The sequence below is a fragment of the Procambarus clarkii genome, chromosome 29 (assembly GCF_040958095.1).
Source record: "Procambarus clarkii isolate CNS0578487 chromosome 29, FALCON_Pclarkii_2.0, whole genome shotgun sequence".
Taxonomy (NCBI): Eukaryota; Metazoa; Arthropoda; class Malacostraca; order Decapoda; family Cambaridae; genus Procambarus; species Procambarus clarkii.
The window spans coordinates 23,681,802-23,699,815 of NC_091178.1; the positions used below are offsets into that span (position 1 = coordinate 23,681,802).

Below are 18,014 nucleotides of genomic sequence, written 5' to 3' on the forward strand. Positions count from 1 at the left end.
CTGACGCTGCTTGATGCTGATGCTGCTTTATGTTGACGCTGCTTGATGCTGACGCTGCTTGATGCTGACGCTGCATGACGCTGACGCTGCTTGATGCTGACGCTGCTTGATACTGACGCTGTCAAAATGCTTGACGCTACTTGAATGCTGACGCTGCTTGATGCTGACGCTGATTGATGCTGACTGTGCTTGAAGCTGACGCTGCTTGATGCTGACTCTGCTTGACACTGATGCTGCTTGATGGTGACGCTGCTTGATGCTTAGGCTTGCTTCATGCTGACGCTGAGGCTGCGTCATGTTGACGCTACTTGATGCTGACGCTGCTTGATGCTAATGCTGCTTGATGCTGACGCTGCTTTATGTTGACGCTGCTTGATGCTGACGCTGCTTGATGCTGACTCTGCTTGATGCTGACGTTGCTTGATGCTAACGCTGCTTGATGCTGACGCTACTTGACACTGACGCTGCTTGATGCTGACGCTGCTTGACACTGACGCTACTTGATATTGACGCTCCATGACGCTCACGCTGTCTGATGCTGACGCTACTTGATGCTGACGCTGCTTGAAGCAGACGCTGCTTAACACTGACGCTGCTTGATGCTGAGGCTGTTTGATGTTGACGTTGAAGCTGCTTGGCGCTGACGCTGCTTTATATTGACGCTGCTTGATGCTGACTCTGCTTCATGCTGACGCTGCTTGACGCTGATGATGCTTAACGATGACGCTGCTTGATGCTGACGATGCTTGACACTGACGCTCCTTGATGCTGACGCTGCTTGATGCTGACGCTGCTTCATGCTGAACTCTGAGGCTGCTGGATGTTGACGCTGCTTGATGATGAGGCTGCTTGACACTCACGCTGCTTGATGCTGACGCTACTTGATGCTGACGCTGCTGGAAGCTGATGCTGCTTGATGCTGACTCTGCTTGATGCTGACGCTGCTTGACACTGATGCTGATGCTGCTTGATGCTTAGGCTGCTTCATGGTGACGCTGAGGCTGCGTCATGTTGACGCTACTTGATGCTGACGCTGCTTGATGCTGACGCTGCTTGTTGCTGACGCTACTTAATGCTGACGCTACTTAATGCTGACGCTACTTAATGCTGACGCTGTTTGATGTTGACTTTGCTTGATGCTGACGCAGCTTGATACTGACGCTTCTTGATGATGATGCTGACGCTGAGGCTGCTTTATGCTGACGCTGCTTGATGCTGAGGCTGCTTGACACTCACGCTGCTTGATGCTGACGCTACTAGACGCTGATGCTGCTTGATGCTGACGCTGCTTTATGTTGACGCTGCTTGATGCTGACGCTGCTTGATGCTGACGCTGCTTTATGTTGACGCTGCTTGATGCTGACGCTGCTTGATGCTGACGCTCCTTAATGCTGAAGCTGCTTGATGCTGAAGCTGCTTTAATGCGGACGCTTATTGATGCTGAAACTGCTTGATGTTTATGCTGCTTGATGCTGACAGCTGCTTGATGTTGACGCTGCTTGACATTCACGCTTCTTGATGCTGACGCTGTGTTGATGATGATGCTGTTTGATGCTGACGTTGCTTGATGTTGACGTTGCTTGATGCTGACGCTGCTTGATGCTGACGCTGCCTGACATTCACGCTGCTTGATGCTGACGCAGCTTGACACTCACGCTGCTTGACACTCACGCTGCTTGATGCTGATGCTCTTTTGATGCTGATGCTGCTTGATATTGACGCTGTTGATGATAACGCTGCTTCACGCTGATGCTGCTTAACGGTGACGCTGCTTGATGCTGACGCTGCTTGATGCTGACGCTGCCTGACATTCACGCTGCTTGATTGCTGACGCAGCTTGACACTCACGCTGCTTGACACTCACGCTGCTTGATGCTGATGCTCTTTGATGCTGATGCTGCTTGATATTGACGCTGGTTGATGATAACGCTGCTTCACGCAGATGCTGCTTGATGTTGACGCTGCTTGATGCTGATGCTGCTTGATGCTGGCGCTGCTTGACACTCACGCTGCTTGATGCTGACGCTGCTTGATGCTGACGCTGCTTGATGCTGACGCTGCTTGATGCTGACGCTGCTTGATGCTGACGACTGCTTGACACTGACGCTGCTTGATGCTGACGCTGCTTCATGCTGGCGCTGCTTCATGCTGACGCAGCTTTACGCTGACGCTGAGGCTGCTTCCTGTTGACGCTGCTTGACACTTACCCTGCTTGATGTTGACGCTGCTTGACACTTACCCTGCTTGATGTTGACGCTGCTTGATGCTCATGCTGCTTGATGATGACGCTTGCTTGATGTTGACGCTGCTTTATGTTGACGCTGCTTGATGCTGAGGCTGCTTGACACTCACGCTGCTTGATGCTGACGCTGCTTGATGCTGATGCTGCTTGATGCTGACGCTGCTTTGACACTCACGCTGCTTGATGCTGACGCCGCTTGATGCTGACGCTGCTTAACGCTGACGCTGCTTGATGCTGACGCTGCTTGATGCTGACGCTGCTTGATGCTGATGCTTCTTGACGCTGATGCTGCTTAACGCTGACGCTGCTTCATGCTGACGCTGAGGCTGCTTCATGTTGACGCTGTTTGACCACTGACGCTAATTGATGCTGACGCAGCTTGATGCTGACGCTGCTTCATGCTGACGCTGCTTCATGCTGACGCTGCTTCATGCCTGGCGCTGAGGCTGCTCTATTTTGACGCTGCTTGATGCTGACGCTGCTTCATATTGACGCTGCTTGATGCTGATGCTGCTTGATGCTGACGCTGCTTGATGCTGATGCTTTTTGATGCTGACGCTGCTGATGCTGACGCGCCTTGACACTGATGCTGCTTAACGCTGAAGCTGCTTGATGCTGACGCTGCTTGATGATGACGCTGCTTGACACTGACGCCTGCTTGATGCTGACGCTGCTTGATGCTGCTTGATGCTGACGCTGCTTGATGCTGACGCTGCTTGATGCTGCTTGATGCTGACGCTGCTTGATGCTGACGCTGCTTGATGCTGACGCTGCTTGATGCTGACGCTGCTTGACGCTGATGCTGCTTAACGCTGACGCTGCTTGATGCTGACCACTGTTTGACACCGACGCTACTTGATGCTGACACTGCTTGACACTGACGCTACTTGATGCTGACGCAGCTTGATGCTGACGCTGCTTCATGCAGATGCTGCTTCATGCTGGTTGCTGAGGCTGCTTTATTTGACGCTGCTTCATGCTGATGCTGCTTGATGCTGACGCTGCTTGATGCTGATGCTCTTTGATGCTGACGTTGCTTGATCCTGACGCTGCCTGATGCAGACGCTGCCTGATGCTGACGCTGCTTGACACTGACGTTGCTTGATGCTGACGCTGCCTGATGCTGACGCTGCTTGACTCTGACGCTGGTATGATGCTGACGCTGTTTGATGCTGACGCTGCTTGATGATTATGCTGCTTCATGCAGATGCTGCTTGATGTTGATGCTGCTTGATGCTGATGCTGCTTGATGCTGACGCTGCTTGTTACTCACGCTGCTTGATGCTGGCGCTGCTTGATGCTGACGCTGCTTGATACTGACGCTGCTTCATGCTGACGCTGCTTCATGCTTACGCTGCTTGATGCTGATGCTGCTTGGCGCTGATGCTGCTTAACGCTGACGGTGCTTGATGCTGGCGCTGCTTGATGCTGACGCTGCATGATGCTGACGCTGCTTGATGCTGATGCTGCTTGATGCTGACGCTGCTAGATGTTGACGCTGCTTGACATTCATGCTACTTGATGCTGACCCTGCTTGATGCTGATGCTGCTTGATGCTGACGCTGCTTAATGTTTACGTTGATTGATGCTGACGCTGCTTGACATTCACGCTGCTTGATGCTGATGCTGCGTGATGGCTGACGCTGCTTGACATACACGCGGCCTGATGTTGACGTTGCTTGATGCTGATAGTGCTTGATGCTGACGCTGCTTGATGCTGACGCTGCTTGATGCCGACGCTGCTTGACATGCTGATGCTAATTGAATCTGACGTTGCTTGATGCTGACGATGCTTGATGCTGATGCTGCCTTGATGCTGACGCTGCGTGATGCGGACCCAGCTTGACGCTAACGCTGCTTAACGCTGACGCTGCTTGATGCTGACGCTGCTTGATGCTGACGCTGCTTGATGCTGACGCTGCTTGACACTTTCGCTGTTTGATGCTGACGCTGTTTGACACTCTCGCTGCTTGATTGTGACGCTGCTTGATGTTAACACAGCTTGATGCTGATGCTAATTGATTCTGACGTTGCTTGATACTAACGCTGCTTGATGCTGACGCTGCTTGATGCTGATGCTGACGCTGCGTGATGCTGACCCTGATTGACGCTGATGCTACTTACGCTGACGCTGCTGGATGCTGACGCTGCTTGATGCTGACGCTGCTTGAAGCTGACGCTGCTTGTTGCTGACGCTACTTAATGCTGAGGCTGCTTGATGCTAAGACTACTTGAAGCTGAGGCTGTTTGATGCTGTCTCGGCTTAATGCTGACGCTGCTTGATGCTGACGCTGCTTGATGCTGACGCTGCATGACGCTGACGCTGATTAATGCTGACGCTGCTTGATGCTGATGCTGCTTTATGTTGACGCTGCTTGATGCTGACGCTGCTTGATGCTGACGCTGCATGACGCTGACCGCTGATTGATGCTGACGAAGCGTCAATACTGACGCTGTCAAATGCTGACGCTACTTGATGCTGACGCTGCTTGATGCTGACGCTGATTGATGCTGACTGTGCTTGAAGCTGACGCTGCTTGATGCTGACTCTGCTTGACACTGATGCTGCTTGATGGTGACGCTGCTTGATGCTGACGCTGCATGACGCTGACGCTGATTGATGCTGACGCTGCTTGATGTTAACATAGCTTGATGCTGATGCTAATTGATTCTGACGTTGCTTGATGCTGAGGCTGCTTGATGCTGACGATGCTTGATGCTGATGCTGCTTGATGCTGACGCTGCGTGATGCTGACCCTGCTTTACGCTGATGCTGCTCAACGCTGACGCTGCTTGATGCTGAAGGTGCTTGATGCTGACGCTGCTTGACACTCTCGCTGCTTGATGCTGACGCTGCTTGACACTTTCGCTGCTTGATGCTGACGCTGCTTGATGTTAACACAGCTTGATGCTGATGCTAGTTTTTTCTGACGTTGCTTGATGCTGACGCTGCTTGATGCTGATGCTGCTTGATGCTGACGCTGCGTGATGCTGACCCTGCTTGACGCTGATGCTACTTAACGCTGACGCTGCTTGATGCTGACACTGCTTGGTTCTGACGCGGCTTGATGCTGACGCTGCTTGATGCTGACGCTGCTTTATGTTGACGCTGCTTCATGCTGAGGCTGCTTGATGCTGAGGCTGCTTGACACTTACGCTGCTTGATGCTGACGCTTCTTGATGCTGACGCTGCTTGATGCTGACGCTACTTGATGCTGACGCTGCTTGATGCTGAGACTGCTTGATGCTAAGACTGCTTGAAGCAGAGGCTCTTTGATGCTGACTCTGCATGATGCTGACGCTGCATGACGCTGACGCTGATTGATGCTGACGCTGCTTGATGTTAACATAGCTTGATGCTGATGATAATTGATTCTGACGTTGCTTGATGCTGAGGCTGCTTGATGCTGACGATGCTTGATGCTGATGCTGCTTGATGCTGACGCTGCGTGATGCTGACCCTGCGTTACGCTGATGCTGCTTAACGCTGACGCTGCTTGATGCTGACGCTGCTTGATGCTGAAGCTGCTTGATGCTGATGCTGCTTGACTCTCTCGCTGCTTGATGCTGACGCTGCTTGACACTTTCGCTGCTTGATGCTGACGCTGCTTGATGTTAACACAGCTTGATGCTGATGCTAATTTTTTCTGACGTTGCTTGATGCTGACGCTGCTTGATGCTGATGCTGCTTGATGCTGACGCTGCGTGATGCTGACCCTGCTTGACGCTGATGCTACTTAACGCTGACGCTGCTTGATGCTGACACTGCTTGGTTCTGACGCGGCTTGATGCTGACGCTGCTTGATGCTGACGCTGCTTGATGCTGACGCTACTTGATGCTGACGCTGCTTGATGCTGAGACTGCTTGATGCTAAGACTGCTTGAAGCAGAGGCTCTTTGATGCTGACTCTGCATGATGCTGACGCTGCATGACGCTGACGCTGATTGATGCTGACGCTGCTTGATGTTAACATAGCTTGATGCTGATGATAATTGATTCTGACGTTGCTTGATGCTGAGGCTGCTTGATGCTGACGATGCTTGATGCTGATGCTGCTTGATGCTGACGCTGCGTGATGCTGACCCTGCGTTACGCTGATGCTGCTTAACGCTGACGCTGCTTGATGCTGGACGCTGCTTGATGCTGAAGCTGCTTGATGCTGATGCTGCTTGACTCTCTCGCTGCTTGATGCTGACGCTGCTTGACACTTTCGCTGCTTGATGCTGACGCTGCTTGATGTTAACACAGCTTGATGCTGATGCTAATTGTTTCTGACGTTGCTTGATGCTGACGCTGCTTGATGCTGATGCTGCTTGATGCTGACGCTGCGTGATACTGACCCTGCTTGACGCTGATGCTGCTTAACGCTGACGCTGCTTGATGCTGACACTGCTTGGTTCTGACGCGGCTTGATGCTGACGCTGCTTGATGCTGACGCTGCTTTATGTTGACGCTGCTTGATGCTGAGGCTGCTTGATGCTGAGGCTGCTTGACACTTACGCTGCTTGATGCTGATGCTTCTTGATGCTGACGCTGCTTGATGCTGACGCTACTTGATGCTGACGCTGCTTGATTTTGACGTTGTTTCTGATGCTGCTTGATACTGACGCTGCTTGATGATGATGCTAACGCTGAGGCTGCTTGATGCTGACTCTGATTGACACTCACTCTGCTTGATGCTGACTCTACTTGATGCTGACGCTGCTTGATGCTGACGCTAGTTAATGCTGACGCTGTTTGATGATGGCGTTGCTTTATGCTGACGCTGCTTGATACTGACGCTGCTTGATGCTGATGTTGACGCTGAGGCCAATTGATGCTGACGCTGCTTGACACTCACTCTGCTTGATGCTGACTCTACTTGATGCTGACGCTGCTTAATGCTGAGGCTGCTTGATGCTAAGACTGCTTGAAGCTGAGGCTGTTTGATGCTGACTCGGCTTAACGCTGACGCTGCTTGATGCTGACGCTGCTTGATGCTGACGCTGCTTGATGCTGATGCTGCTTTATGTTGACGCTGCTTGATGCTGAGGCTGCTTGACATTCACGCTGCTTGATGCTGATGCTCTTTGATGCTGATGCTGCTTGATATTGACGCTGTTGATGCTAACGCTGCTTCACGCTGATGCTGCTTAACGGTGACGCTGCTTGATGCTGACGCTGCTTGATGCTGACGCTTCTTGACACTGACGCTGGTATGATGCTGATACTGTTTGATGCTGACGCTGCTTGATGATTATGCTGCTTCATGCAGATGCTGCTTGATGTTGACGCTGCTTGATGCTGATGCTGCTTGATGCTGGCGCTGCTTGACACTCACGCTGCTTGATGCTGACGCTGCTTGATGCTGACGCTGCTTGATGCTGACGCTGCTTGATGCTGACGCTGATTGATGCTGACGTTGCTTGATGCTGATGCTGCTTGACGCTGATGCTGCTTAACGCTGACGCTGCTTGATGCTGACGCTGCTTGACACTGACGCTGTTTGATGCTGACGCTGCTTCATGCTGACGCTGCTTCATGCTGACGCAGCTTTACGCTGACGCTGAGGCTGCTTCCTGTTGACGCTGCTTGACACTTACCCTGCTTGATGTTGACGCTGCTTGACACTTACCCTGCTTGATGTTGACGCTGCTTGACACTTACCCTGCTTGATGTTGACGCTGCTTGATGCTGCTTTATGTTGACGCTGCTTGATGCTGAGGCTGCTTGACACTCACGCTGCTTGATGCTGACGCTGCTTGATATTGACGCTGCTTGATGCTGATGCTGCTTGATGCTGACGCTGCTTGATGATGATGCTGCTTCACACTGACGCTGCTTGATGCTGACGCTGCTTGATGCTGACGCTGCTTGATGCTGATTCTGCTTCATGCAGATGCTGCTTGATGTTGACGCTGCTTGATGCTGACGCCGCTTGATGCTGACGCTGCTTAACGCTGACGCTGCTTGATGCTGACGCTGCTTGATGCTGACGCTGCTTGATGCTGATGGTTCTTGACGCTGATGCTGCTTAACGCTGACGCTGCTTCATGCTGACGCTGAGGCTGCTTCATGTTGACGCTGTTTGACACTCACGCTAATTGATGCTGACGCAGCTTGATGCTGACGCTGCTTCATGCTGACGCTGCTTCATGCTGACGCTGCTTCATGCTGGCGCTGAGGCTGCTCTATTTTGACGCTGCTTAATGCTGACGCTGCTTCATATTGACGCTGCTTGATGCTGATGCTGCTTGATGCTGACGCTGCTTGATGCTGATGCTTTTTGATGCTGACGCTGCTGATGCTGACGCGCCTTGACACTGATGCTGCTTAACGCTGAAGCTGCTTGATGCTGACGCTGCTTGATGATGACGCTGCTTGACACTGACGCTGCTTGATGCTGACGCTGCTTGATGCTGCTTGATGCTGACGCTGCTTGATGCTGCTTGATGCTGACGCTGCTTGATGCTGACGCTGCTTGATGCTGACGCTGCTTGACGCTGATGCTGTTTAACGCTGACGCTGCTTGATGCTGACACTGTTTGACACCGACGCTACTTGATGCTGACACTGCTTGACACTGACGCTACTTGATGCTGACGCAGCTTGATGCTGACGCTGCTTCATGCAGATGCTGCTTCATGCTGGCGCTGAGGCTGCTTTATTTTGACGCTGCTTCATGCTGATGCTGCTTGATGCTGACGCTGCTTGATGCTGATGCTCTTTGATGCTGACGCTGCTTGATGCTGACGCTGCTTGATGCTGATGCTCTTTGATGCTGACGCAGCTTGATGCTGACGCTGAGGCTGCTTTATGTTGACCCTGCTTGATGCTGATGCTGCTTGATGCTGACGCTGCTTGATGCTGACGCTTTTTGATTTTGACGTTGATTGATGTTGACTCTGCTTGATATTGATTCTGCTTGATGCTGACGCTGCTTTATGTTGACGCTGCTTGATTCTGACTCTGCTTGACACTCACGCTACTTGATGCTGACGCTGTTTTGATGTTGACGCTGCTTGATGCTGACCCTGCCTGATGCTGACGCTGCTTAACGCTTACGCTGCTTTATGCTGAGGCTGCTTGATGCTGACGCTGTTTAACGCTGACGCTGTTTAACGCTGACGCTGCTTGATGCTGACGCTGCTTGATGCTGACGCTGCTTGACGCTCACGCTGACAGATGCTGACGCTGCTTGACTCTGACGCTGCTTGATGCTGACACTCCTTGATGCTGACGCTGCTTGATGCTGACGCTGTTTAACGCTGACGCTGGTTAACGCTGACGCTGCGTGATGCTGACGCTGCTTGATGCTGACGCTGTTTAACGCTGACGCTGTTTAACGCTGACGCTGCGTGATGCTGACGCTGCTTGATGCTGACGCTTTTTGATTTTGACGTTGATTGATGTTGACTCTGCTTGATATTGATTCTGCTTGATGCTGACGATGCTTTATGTTGACGCTGCTTGATGCTGACGCTGTTTAACGCTGACGCTGTTTAACGCTGACGCTGCGTGATGCTGACGCTGCTTAATCCTGACGCTGCCTCATGCTGACGCTGCTTGACGCTGACGTTGCTTGATCCTGACGCTGCCTGATGCAGACGCTGCCTGATGCTGACGCTGCTTGACTCTGACACTGGTATGATGCTGACGCTGTTTGATGCTGACGCTGCTTGATGATTATGCTGCTTCATGCAGATGCTGCTTGATGTTGATGCTGCTTGATGCTGATGCTGCTTGATGCTGACGCTGCTTGTTACTTACGCTGCTTGATGCTGGCGCTGCTTGATGCTGACGCTGCTTGATACTGACGCTGCTTCATGCTGACGCTGCTTCATGCTTACGCTGCTTGATGCTGATGCTGCTTGGCGCTGATGCTGCTTAACGCTGACGGTGCTTGATGCTGGCGCTGCTTGATGATGACGCTGCATGATGCTGACGCTGCTTGATGCTGATGCTGCTTGATGCTGACGCTGCTAGATGTTGACGCTGCTTGACATTCATGCTACTTGATGCTGACCCTGCTTGATGCTGATGCTGCTTGATGCTGACGCTGCTTAATGTTTACGTTGATTGATGCTGACGCTGCTTGACATTCACGCTGCTTGATGCTGATGCTGCGTGATGCTGACGCTGCTTGACATACACGCGGCCTGATGTTGACGTTGCTTGATGCTGATAGTGCTTGATGCTGACGCTGCTTGATGCTGACGCTGCTTGATGCTGACGCTGCTTGACATGCTGATGCTAATTGAATCTGACGTTGCTTGATGCTGAGGCTGCTTGATGCTGACGATGCTTGATGCTGATGCTGCTTGATGCTGACGCTGCGTGATGCTGACCCTGCTTGACGCTAATGCTGCTTAACGCTGACGCTGCTTGATGCTGACGCTGCTTGATGCTGACGCTGCTTGATGCTGACGCTGCTTGATGTTAACACAGCTTGATGCTGATGCTAATTGATTCTGACGTTGCTTGATACTAACGCTGCTTGATGCTGACGCTGCTTGATGCTGATGCTGACGCTGCGTGATGCTGACCCTGATTGACGCTGATGCTACTTAACGCTGACGCTGCTGGATGTTGACGCTGCTTGATGCTGACGCTGCTTGAAGCTGACGCTGCTTGTTGCTGACGCTACTTAATGCTGAGGCTGCTTGATGCTAAGACTACTTGAAGCTGAGGCTGTTTGATGCTGACTCAACTTAACGCTGACGCTGCTTGATGCTGACGCTGCTTGATGCTGACGCTGCATGACGCTGACGCTGATTAATGCTGACGCTGCTTGATGCTGATGCTGCTTTATGTTGACGCTGCTTGATGCTGACGCTGCTTGATGCTGACGCTGCATGACGCTGACGCTGCTTGATGCTGACGCTGCTTGATACTGACGCTGTCAAATGCTGACGCTACTTGATGCTGACGCTGCTTGATGCTGACGATGATTGATGCTGACTGTGCTTGAAGCTGACGCTGCTTGATGCTGACTCTGCTTGACACTGATGCTGCTTGATGGTGACGCTGCTTGATGCTTAGGCTGCTTCATGCTGACGCTGAGGCTGCTTCATGTTGACGCTACTTGATGCTGACGCTGCTTGATGCTAATGCTGCTTGATGCTGACGCTGCTTTATGTTGACGCTGCTTGATGCTGACGCTGCTTGATGCTGACTCTGCTTGATGCTGACGTTGCTTGATGCTGACGCTGCTTGATGCTGACGCTACTTGACACTGACGCTGCTTGATGCTGACGCTGCTTGACACTGACGCTACTTGATGTTGACGCTCCATGACGCTCACGCTGTCTGATGCTGACGCTACTTGATGCTGACGCTGCTTGAAGCAGACGCTGCTTAACACTGACGCTGCTTGATGCTGAGGCTGCTTTATGTTGTCGCTGCTTGATGCTGAGGCTGCTTGATGCTGAGGCTGCTTGACACTTATGCTGCTTGATGCTGACGCTTCTTGATGCTGACGCTGCTTGATGCTGACGCTACTTGATGCTGACGCTGCTTGATGCTGAGACTGCTTGATGCTAAGACTGCTTGAAGCAGAGGCTCTTTGATGCTGACTCTGCATGATGCTGACGCTGCATGACGCTGACGCTGATTGATGCTGACGCTGCTTGATGTTAACATAGCTTGATGCTGATGATAATTGATTCTGACGTTGCTTGATGCTGAGGCTGCTTGATGCTGACGATGCTTGATGCTGATGCTGCTTGATGCTGACGCTGCGTGATGCTGACCCTGCGTTACGCTGATGCTGCTTAACGCTGACGCTGCTTGATGCTGACGCTGCTTGATGCTGAAGCTGCTTGATGCTGATGCTGCTTGACTCTCTCGCTGCTTGATGCTGACGCTGCTTGACACTTTCGCTGCTTGATGCTGACGCTGCTTGATGTTAACACAGCTTGATGCTGATGCTAATTGTTTCTGACGTTGCTTGATGCTGACGCTGCTTGATGCTGATGCTGCTTGATGCTGACACTGCGTGATACTGACCCTGCTTGACGCTGATGCTGCTTAACGCTGACGCTGCTTGATGCTGACACTGCTTGGTTCTGACGCGGCTTGATGCTGACGCTGCTTGATGCTGACGCTGCTTTATGTTGACGCTGCTTGATGCTGAGGCTGCTTGATGCTGAGGCTGCTTGACACTTACGCTGCTTGATGCTGATGCTTCTTGATGCTGACGCTGCTTGATGCTGACGCTACTTGATGCTGACGCTGCTTGATTTTGACGTTGTTTCTGATGCTGCTTGATACTGACGCTGCTTGATGATGATGCTAACGCTGAGGCTGCTTGATGCTGACTCTGATTGACACTCACTCTGCTTGATGCTGACTCTACTTGATGCTGACGCTGCTTGATGCTGACGCTAGTTAATGCTGACGCTGTTTGTTGATGGCGTTGCTTTATGCTGACGCTGCTTGATACTGACGCTGCTTGATGCTGATGTTGACGCTGAGGCCAATTGATGCTGACGCTGCTTGACACTCACTCTGCTTGATGCTGACTCTACTTGATGCTGACGCTGCTTAATGCTGAGGCTGCTTGATGCTAAGACTGCTTGAAGCTGAGGCTGTTTGATGCTGACTCGGCTTAAGGCTGACGCTGCTTGATGCTGACGCTGCTTGATGCTGACGCTGCTTGATGCTGATGCTGCTTTATGTTGACGCTGCTTGATGCTGAGGCTGCTTGACATTCACGCTGCTTGATGCTGATGCTCTTTGATGCTGATGCTGCTTGATATTGACGCTGTTGATGCTAACGCTGCTTCACGCTGATGCTGCTTAACGGTGACGCTGCTTGATGCTGACGCTGCTTGATGCTGACGCTTCTTGACACTGACGCTGGTATGATGCTGATACTGTTTGATGCTGACGCTGCTTGATGATTATGCTGCTTCATGCAGATGCTGCTTGATGTTGACGCTGCTTGATGCTGATGCTGCTTGATGCTGGCGCTGCTTGACACTCACGCTGCTTGATGCTGACGCTGCTTGATGCTGACGCTGCTTGATGCTGACGCTGCTTGATGCTGACGCTGATTGATGCTGACGTTGCTTGATGCTGATGCTGCTTGACGCTGATGCTGCTTAACGCTGACGCTGCTTGATGCTGACGCTGCTTGACACTGACGCTGTTTGATGCTGACGCTGCTTCATGCTGAAGCTGCTTCATGCTGACGCAGCTTTACGCTGACGCTGAGGCTGCTTCCTGTTGACGCTGCTTGACACTTACCCTGCTTTATGTTGACGCTGCTTGACACTTACCCTGCTTGATGTTGACGCTGCTTGACACTTACCCTGCTTGATGTTGACGCTGCTTGATGCTGATGCTGCTTTATGTTGACGCTGCTTGATGCTGAGGCTGCTTGACACTCACGCTGCTTGATGCTGACGCTGCTTGATATTGACGCTGCTTGATGCTGATGCTGCTTGATGCTGACGCTGCTTGATGATGATGCTGCTTCACACTGACGCTGCTTGATGCTGACGCTGCTTGATGCTGACGCTGCTTGATGCTGATTCTGCTTCATGCAGATGCTGCTTGATGTTGACGCTGCTTGATGCTGACGCCGCTTGATGCTGACGCTGCTTAACGCTGACGCTGCTTGATGCTGACGCTGCTTGATGCTGACGCTGCTTGATGCTGATGGTTCTTGACGCTGATGCTGCTTAACGCTGACGCTGCTTCATGCTGACGCTGAGGCTGCTTCATGTTGACGCTGTTTGACACTCACGCTAATTGATGCTGACGCAGCTTGATGCTGACGCTGCTTCATGCTGACGCTGCTTCATGCTGACGCTGCTTCATGCTGGCGCTGAGGCTGCTCTATTTTGACGCTGCTTAATGCTGACGCTGCTTCATATTGACGCTGCTTGATGCTGATGCTGCTTGATGCTGACGCTGCTTGATGCTGATGCTTTTTGATGCTGACGCTGCTGATGCTGACGCGCCTTGACACTGATGCTGCTTAACGCTGAAGCTGCTTGATGCTGACGCTGCTTGATGATGACGCTGCTTGACACTGACGCTGCTTGATGCTGACGCTGCTTGATGCTGCTTGATGCTGACGCTGCTTGATGCTGCTTGATACTGACGCTGCTTGATGCTGCTTGATGCTGACGCTGCTTGATGCTGACGCTGCTTGATGCTGACGCTGCTTGACGCTGATGCTGTTTAACGCTGACGCTGCTTGATGCTGACACTGTTTGACACCGACGCTACTTGATGCTGACACTGCTTGACACTGACGCTACTTGATGCTGACGCAGCTTGATGCTGACGCTGCTTCATGCAGATGCTGCTTCATGCTGGCGCTGAGGCTGCTTTATTTTGACGCTGCTTCATGCTGATGCTGCTTGATGCTGACGCTGCTTGATGCTGATGCTCTTTGATGCTGACGCTGCTTGATGCTGACGCTGCTTGATGCTGATGCTCTTTGATGCTGACGCAGCTTGATGCTGACGCTGAGGCTGCTTTATGTTGACCCTGCTTGATGCTGATGCTGCTTGATGCTGACGCTGCTTGATGCTGACGCTTTTTGATTTTGACGTTGATTGATGTTGACTCTGCTTGATATTGATTCTGCTTGATGCTGACGCTGCTTTATGTTGACGCTGCTTGATTCTGACTCTGCTTGACACTCACGCTACTTGATGCTGACGCTGTTTTGATGTTGACGCTGCTTGATGCTGACCCTGCCTGATGCTGACGCTGCTTAACGCTTACGCTGCTTTATGCTGAGGCTGCTTGATGCTGACGCTGTTTAACGCTGACGCTGTTTAACGCTGACGCTGCTTGATGCTGACGCTGCTTGATGCTGACGCTGCTTGACGCTCACGCTGACAGATGCTGACGCTGCTTGACTCTGACGCTGCTTGATGCTGACACTCCTTGATGCTGACGCTGCTTGATGCTGACGCTGTTTAACGCTGACGCTGGTTAACGCTGACGCTGCGTGATGCTGACGCTGCTTGATGCTGACGCTGTTTAACGCTGACGCTGTTTAACGCTGACGCTGCGTGATGCTGACGCTGCTTGATGCTGACGCTTTTTGATTTTGACGTTGATTGATGTTGACTCTGCTTGATATTGATTCTGCTTGATGCTGACGATGCTTTATGTTGACGCTGCTTGATGCTGACGCTGTTTAACGCTGACGCTGTTTAACGCTGACGCTGCGTGATGCTGACGCTGCTTAATCCTGACGCTGCCTCATGCTGACGCTGCTTGACGCTGACGTTGCTTGATCCTGACGCTGCCTGATGCAGACGCTGCCTGATGCTGACGCTGCTTGACTCTGACACTGGTATGATGCTGACGCTGTTTGATGCTGACGCTGCTTGATGATTATGCTGCTTCATGCAGATGCTGCTTGATGTTGATGCTGCTTGATGCTGATGCTGCTTGATGCTGACGCTGCTTGTTACTTATGCTGCTTGATGCTGGCGCTGCTTGATGCTGACGCTGCTTGATACTGACGCTGCTTCATGCTGACGCTGCTTCATGCTTACGCTGCTTGATGCTGATGCTGCTTGGCGCTGATGCTGCTTAACGCTGACGGTGCTTGATGCTGGCGCTGCTTGATGATGACGCTGCATGATGCTGACGCTGCTTGATGCTGATGCTGCTTGATGCTGACGCTGCTAGATGTTGACGCTGCTTGACATTCATGCTACTTGATGCTGACCCTGCTTGATGCTGATGCTGCTTGATGCTGACGCTGCTTAATGTTTACGTTGATTGATGCTGACGCTGCTTGACATTCACGCTGCTTGATGCTGATGCTGCGTGATGCTGACGCTGCTTGACATACACGCGGCCTGATGTTGACGTTGCTTGATGCTGATAGTGCTTGATGCTGACGCTGCTTGATGCTGACGCTGCTTGATGCTGACGCTGCTTGACATGCTGATGCTAATTGAATCTGACGTTGCTTGATGCTGAGGCTGCTTGATGCTGACGATGCTTGATGCTGATGCTGCTTGATGCTGACGCTGCGTGATGCTGACCCTGCTTGACGCTAATGCTGCTTAACGCTGACGCTGCTTGATGCTGACGCTGCTTGATGCTGACGCTGCTTGATGCTGACGCTGCTTGATGTTAACACAGCTTGATGCTGATGCTAATTGATTCTGACGTTGCTTGATACTAACGCTGCTTGATGCTGACGCTGCTTGATGCTGATGCTGACGCTGCGTGATGCTGACCCTGATTGACGCTGATGCTACTTAACGCTGACGCTGCTGGATGTTGACGCTGCTTGATGCTGACGCTGCTTGAAGCTGACGCTGCTTGTTGCTGACGCTACTTAATGCTGAGGCTGCTTGATGCTAAGACTACTTGAAGCTGAGGCTGTTTGATGCTGACTCGGCTTAACGCTGACGCTGCTTGATGCTGACGCTGCTTGATGCTGACGCTGCATGACGCTGACGCTGATTAATGCTGACGCTGCTTGATGCTGATGCTGCTTTATGTTGACGCTGCTTGATGCTGACGCTGCTTGATGCTGACGCTGCATGACGCTGACGCTGCTTGATGCTGACGCTGCTTGATACTGACGCTGTCAAATGCTGACGCTACTTGATGCTGACGCTGCTTGATGCTGACGATGATTGATGCTGACTGTGCTTGAAGCTGACGCTGCTTGATGCTGACTCTGCTTGACACTGATGCTGCTTGATGGTGACGCTGCTTGATGCTTAGGCTGCTTCATGCTGACGCTGAGGCTGCGTCATGTTGACGCTACTTGATGCTGACGCTGCTTGATGCTAATGCAGCTTGATGCTGACGCTGCTTTATGTTGACGCTGCTTGATGCTGACGCTGCTTGATGCTGACTCTGCTTGATGCTGACGTTGCTTGATGCTAACGCTGCTTGATGCTGACGCTACTTGACACTGACGCTGCTTGATGCTGACGCTGCTTGACACTGACGCTACTTGATGTTGACGCTCCATGACGCTCACGCTGTCTGATGCTGACGCTACTTGATGCTGACGCTGCTTGAAGCAGACGCTGCTTAACACTGACGCTGCTTGATGCTGAGGCTGTTTGATGTTGACGTTGAAGCTGCTTGGCGCTGACGCTGCTTTATATTGACGCTGCTTGATGCTGACTCTGCTTCATGCTGACGCTGCTTGACGCTGATGATGCTTAACGATGACGCTGCTTGATGCTGACGATGCTTGACACTGACGCTCCTTGATGCTGACGCTGCTTGATGCTGACGCTGCTTCATGCTGACTCTGAGGCTGCTGGATGTTGACGCTGCTTGATGATGAGGCTGCTTGACACTCACGCTGCTTGATGCTGACGCTACTTGATGCTGACGCTGCTGGAAGCTGATGCTGCTTGATGCTGACTCTGCTTGATGCTGACGCTGCTTGACACTGATGCTGATGCTGCTTGATGCTTAGGCTGCTTCATGGTGACGCTGAGGCTGCGTCATGTTGACGCTACTTGATGCTGACGCTGCTTGATGCTGACGCTGCTTGTTGCTGACGCTACTTAATGCTGACGCTACTTAATGCTGACGCTACTTAATGCTGACGCTGTTTGATGTTGACTTTGCTTGATGCTGACGCAGCTTGATACTGACGCTTCTTGATGATGATGCTGACGCTGAGGCTGCTTTATGCTGACGCTGCTTGATGCTGAGGCTGCTTGACACTCACGCTGCTTGATGCTGACGCTACTAGACGCTGATGCTGCTTGATGCTGACGCTGCTTTATGTTGACGCTGCTTGATGCTGACGCTGCTTGATGCTGACGCTGC

General features: G+C 51.9%; 4 protein-coding genes across 4 annotated transcripts; all 4 read right to left on the reverse strand.

Annotated features, from left to right (window-relative positions):
• Positions 1-1,756: 1,756 nt before the first annotated feature.
• LOC138369655 (streptococcal hemagglutinin-like) lies at positions 1,757-2,131 on the reverse strand. The gene has a single exon (XM_069333082.1). It carries the CDS (start codon positions 2,129-2,131, stop codon positions 1,757-1,759), a length of 375 nt encoding a protein of 124 aa, XP_069189183.1.
• Positions 2,132-4,505: 2,374 nt separating this feature from the next.
• On the reverse strand, positions 4,506-5,533 carry LOC138369656 (streptococcal hemagglutinin-like). Its single transcript, XM_069333083.1, has 2 exons — positions 5,415-5,533; positions 4,506-5,127 (listed from the first exon to the last, which is right to left on the reverse strand). Exons 1-2 carry the CDS (start codon positions 5,531-5,533, stop codon positions 4,506-4,508), a joined length of 741 nt encoding a protein of 246 aa, XP_069189184.1.
• Positions 5,534-8,902: 3,369 nt separating this feature from the next.
• Positions 8,903-12,934, reverse strand: LOC138369657 (streptococcal hemagglutinin-like). The gene is made up of 4 exons (XM_069333084.1): positions 12,731-12,934; positions 11,463-12,039; positions 10,249-10,571; positions 8,903-9,127 (listed from the first exon to the last, which is right to left on the reverse strand). Exons 1-4 carry the CDS (start codon positions 12,932-12,934, stop codon positions 8,903-8,905), a joined length of 1,329 nt encoding a protein of 442 aa, XP_069189185.1.
• A 1,647-nt stretch (positions 12,935-14,581) lies between these two features.
• LOC138369658 (streptococcal hemagglutinin-like) lies at positions 14,582-16,758 on the reverse strand. The gene is made up of 3 exons (XM_069333086.1): positions 16,608-16,758; positions 15,928-16,250; positions 14,582-14,806 (listed from the first exon to the last, which is right to left on the reverse strand). Exons 1-3 carry the CDS (start codon positions 16,756-16,758, stop codon positions 14,582-14,584), a joined length of 699 nt encoding a protein of 232 aa, XP_069189187.1.
• Positions 16,759-18,014: the final 1,256 nt, after the last annotated feature.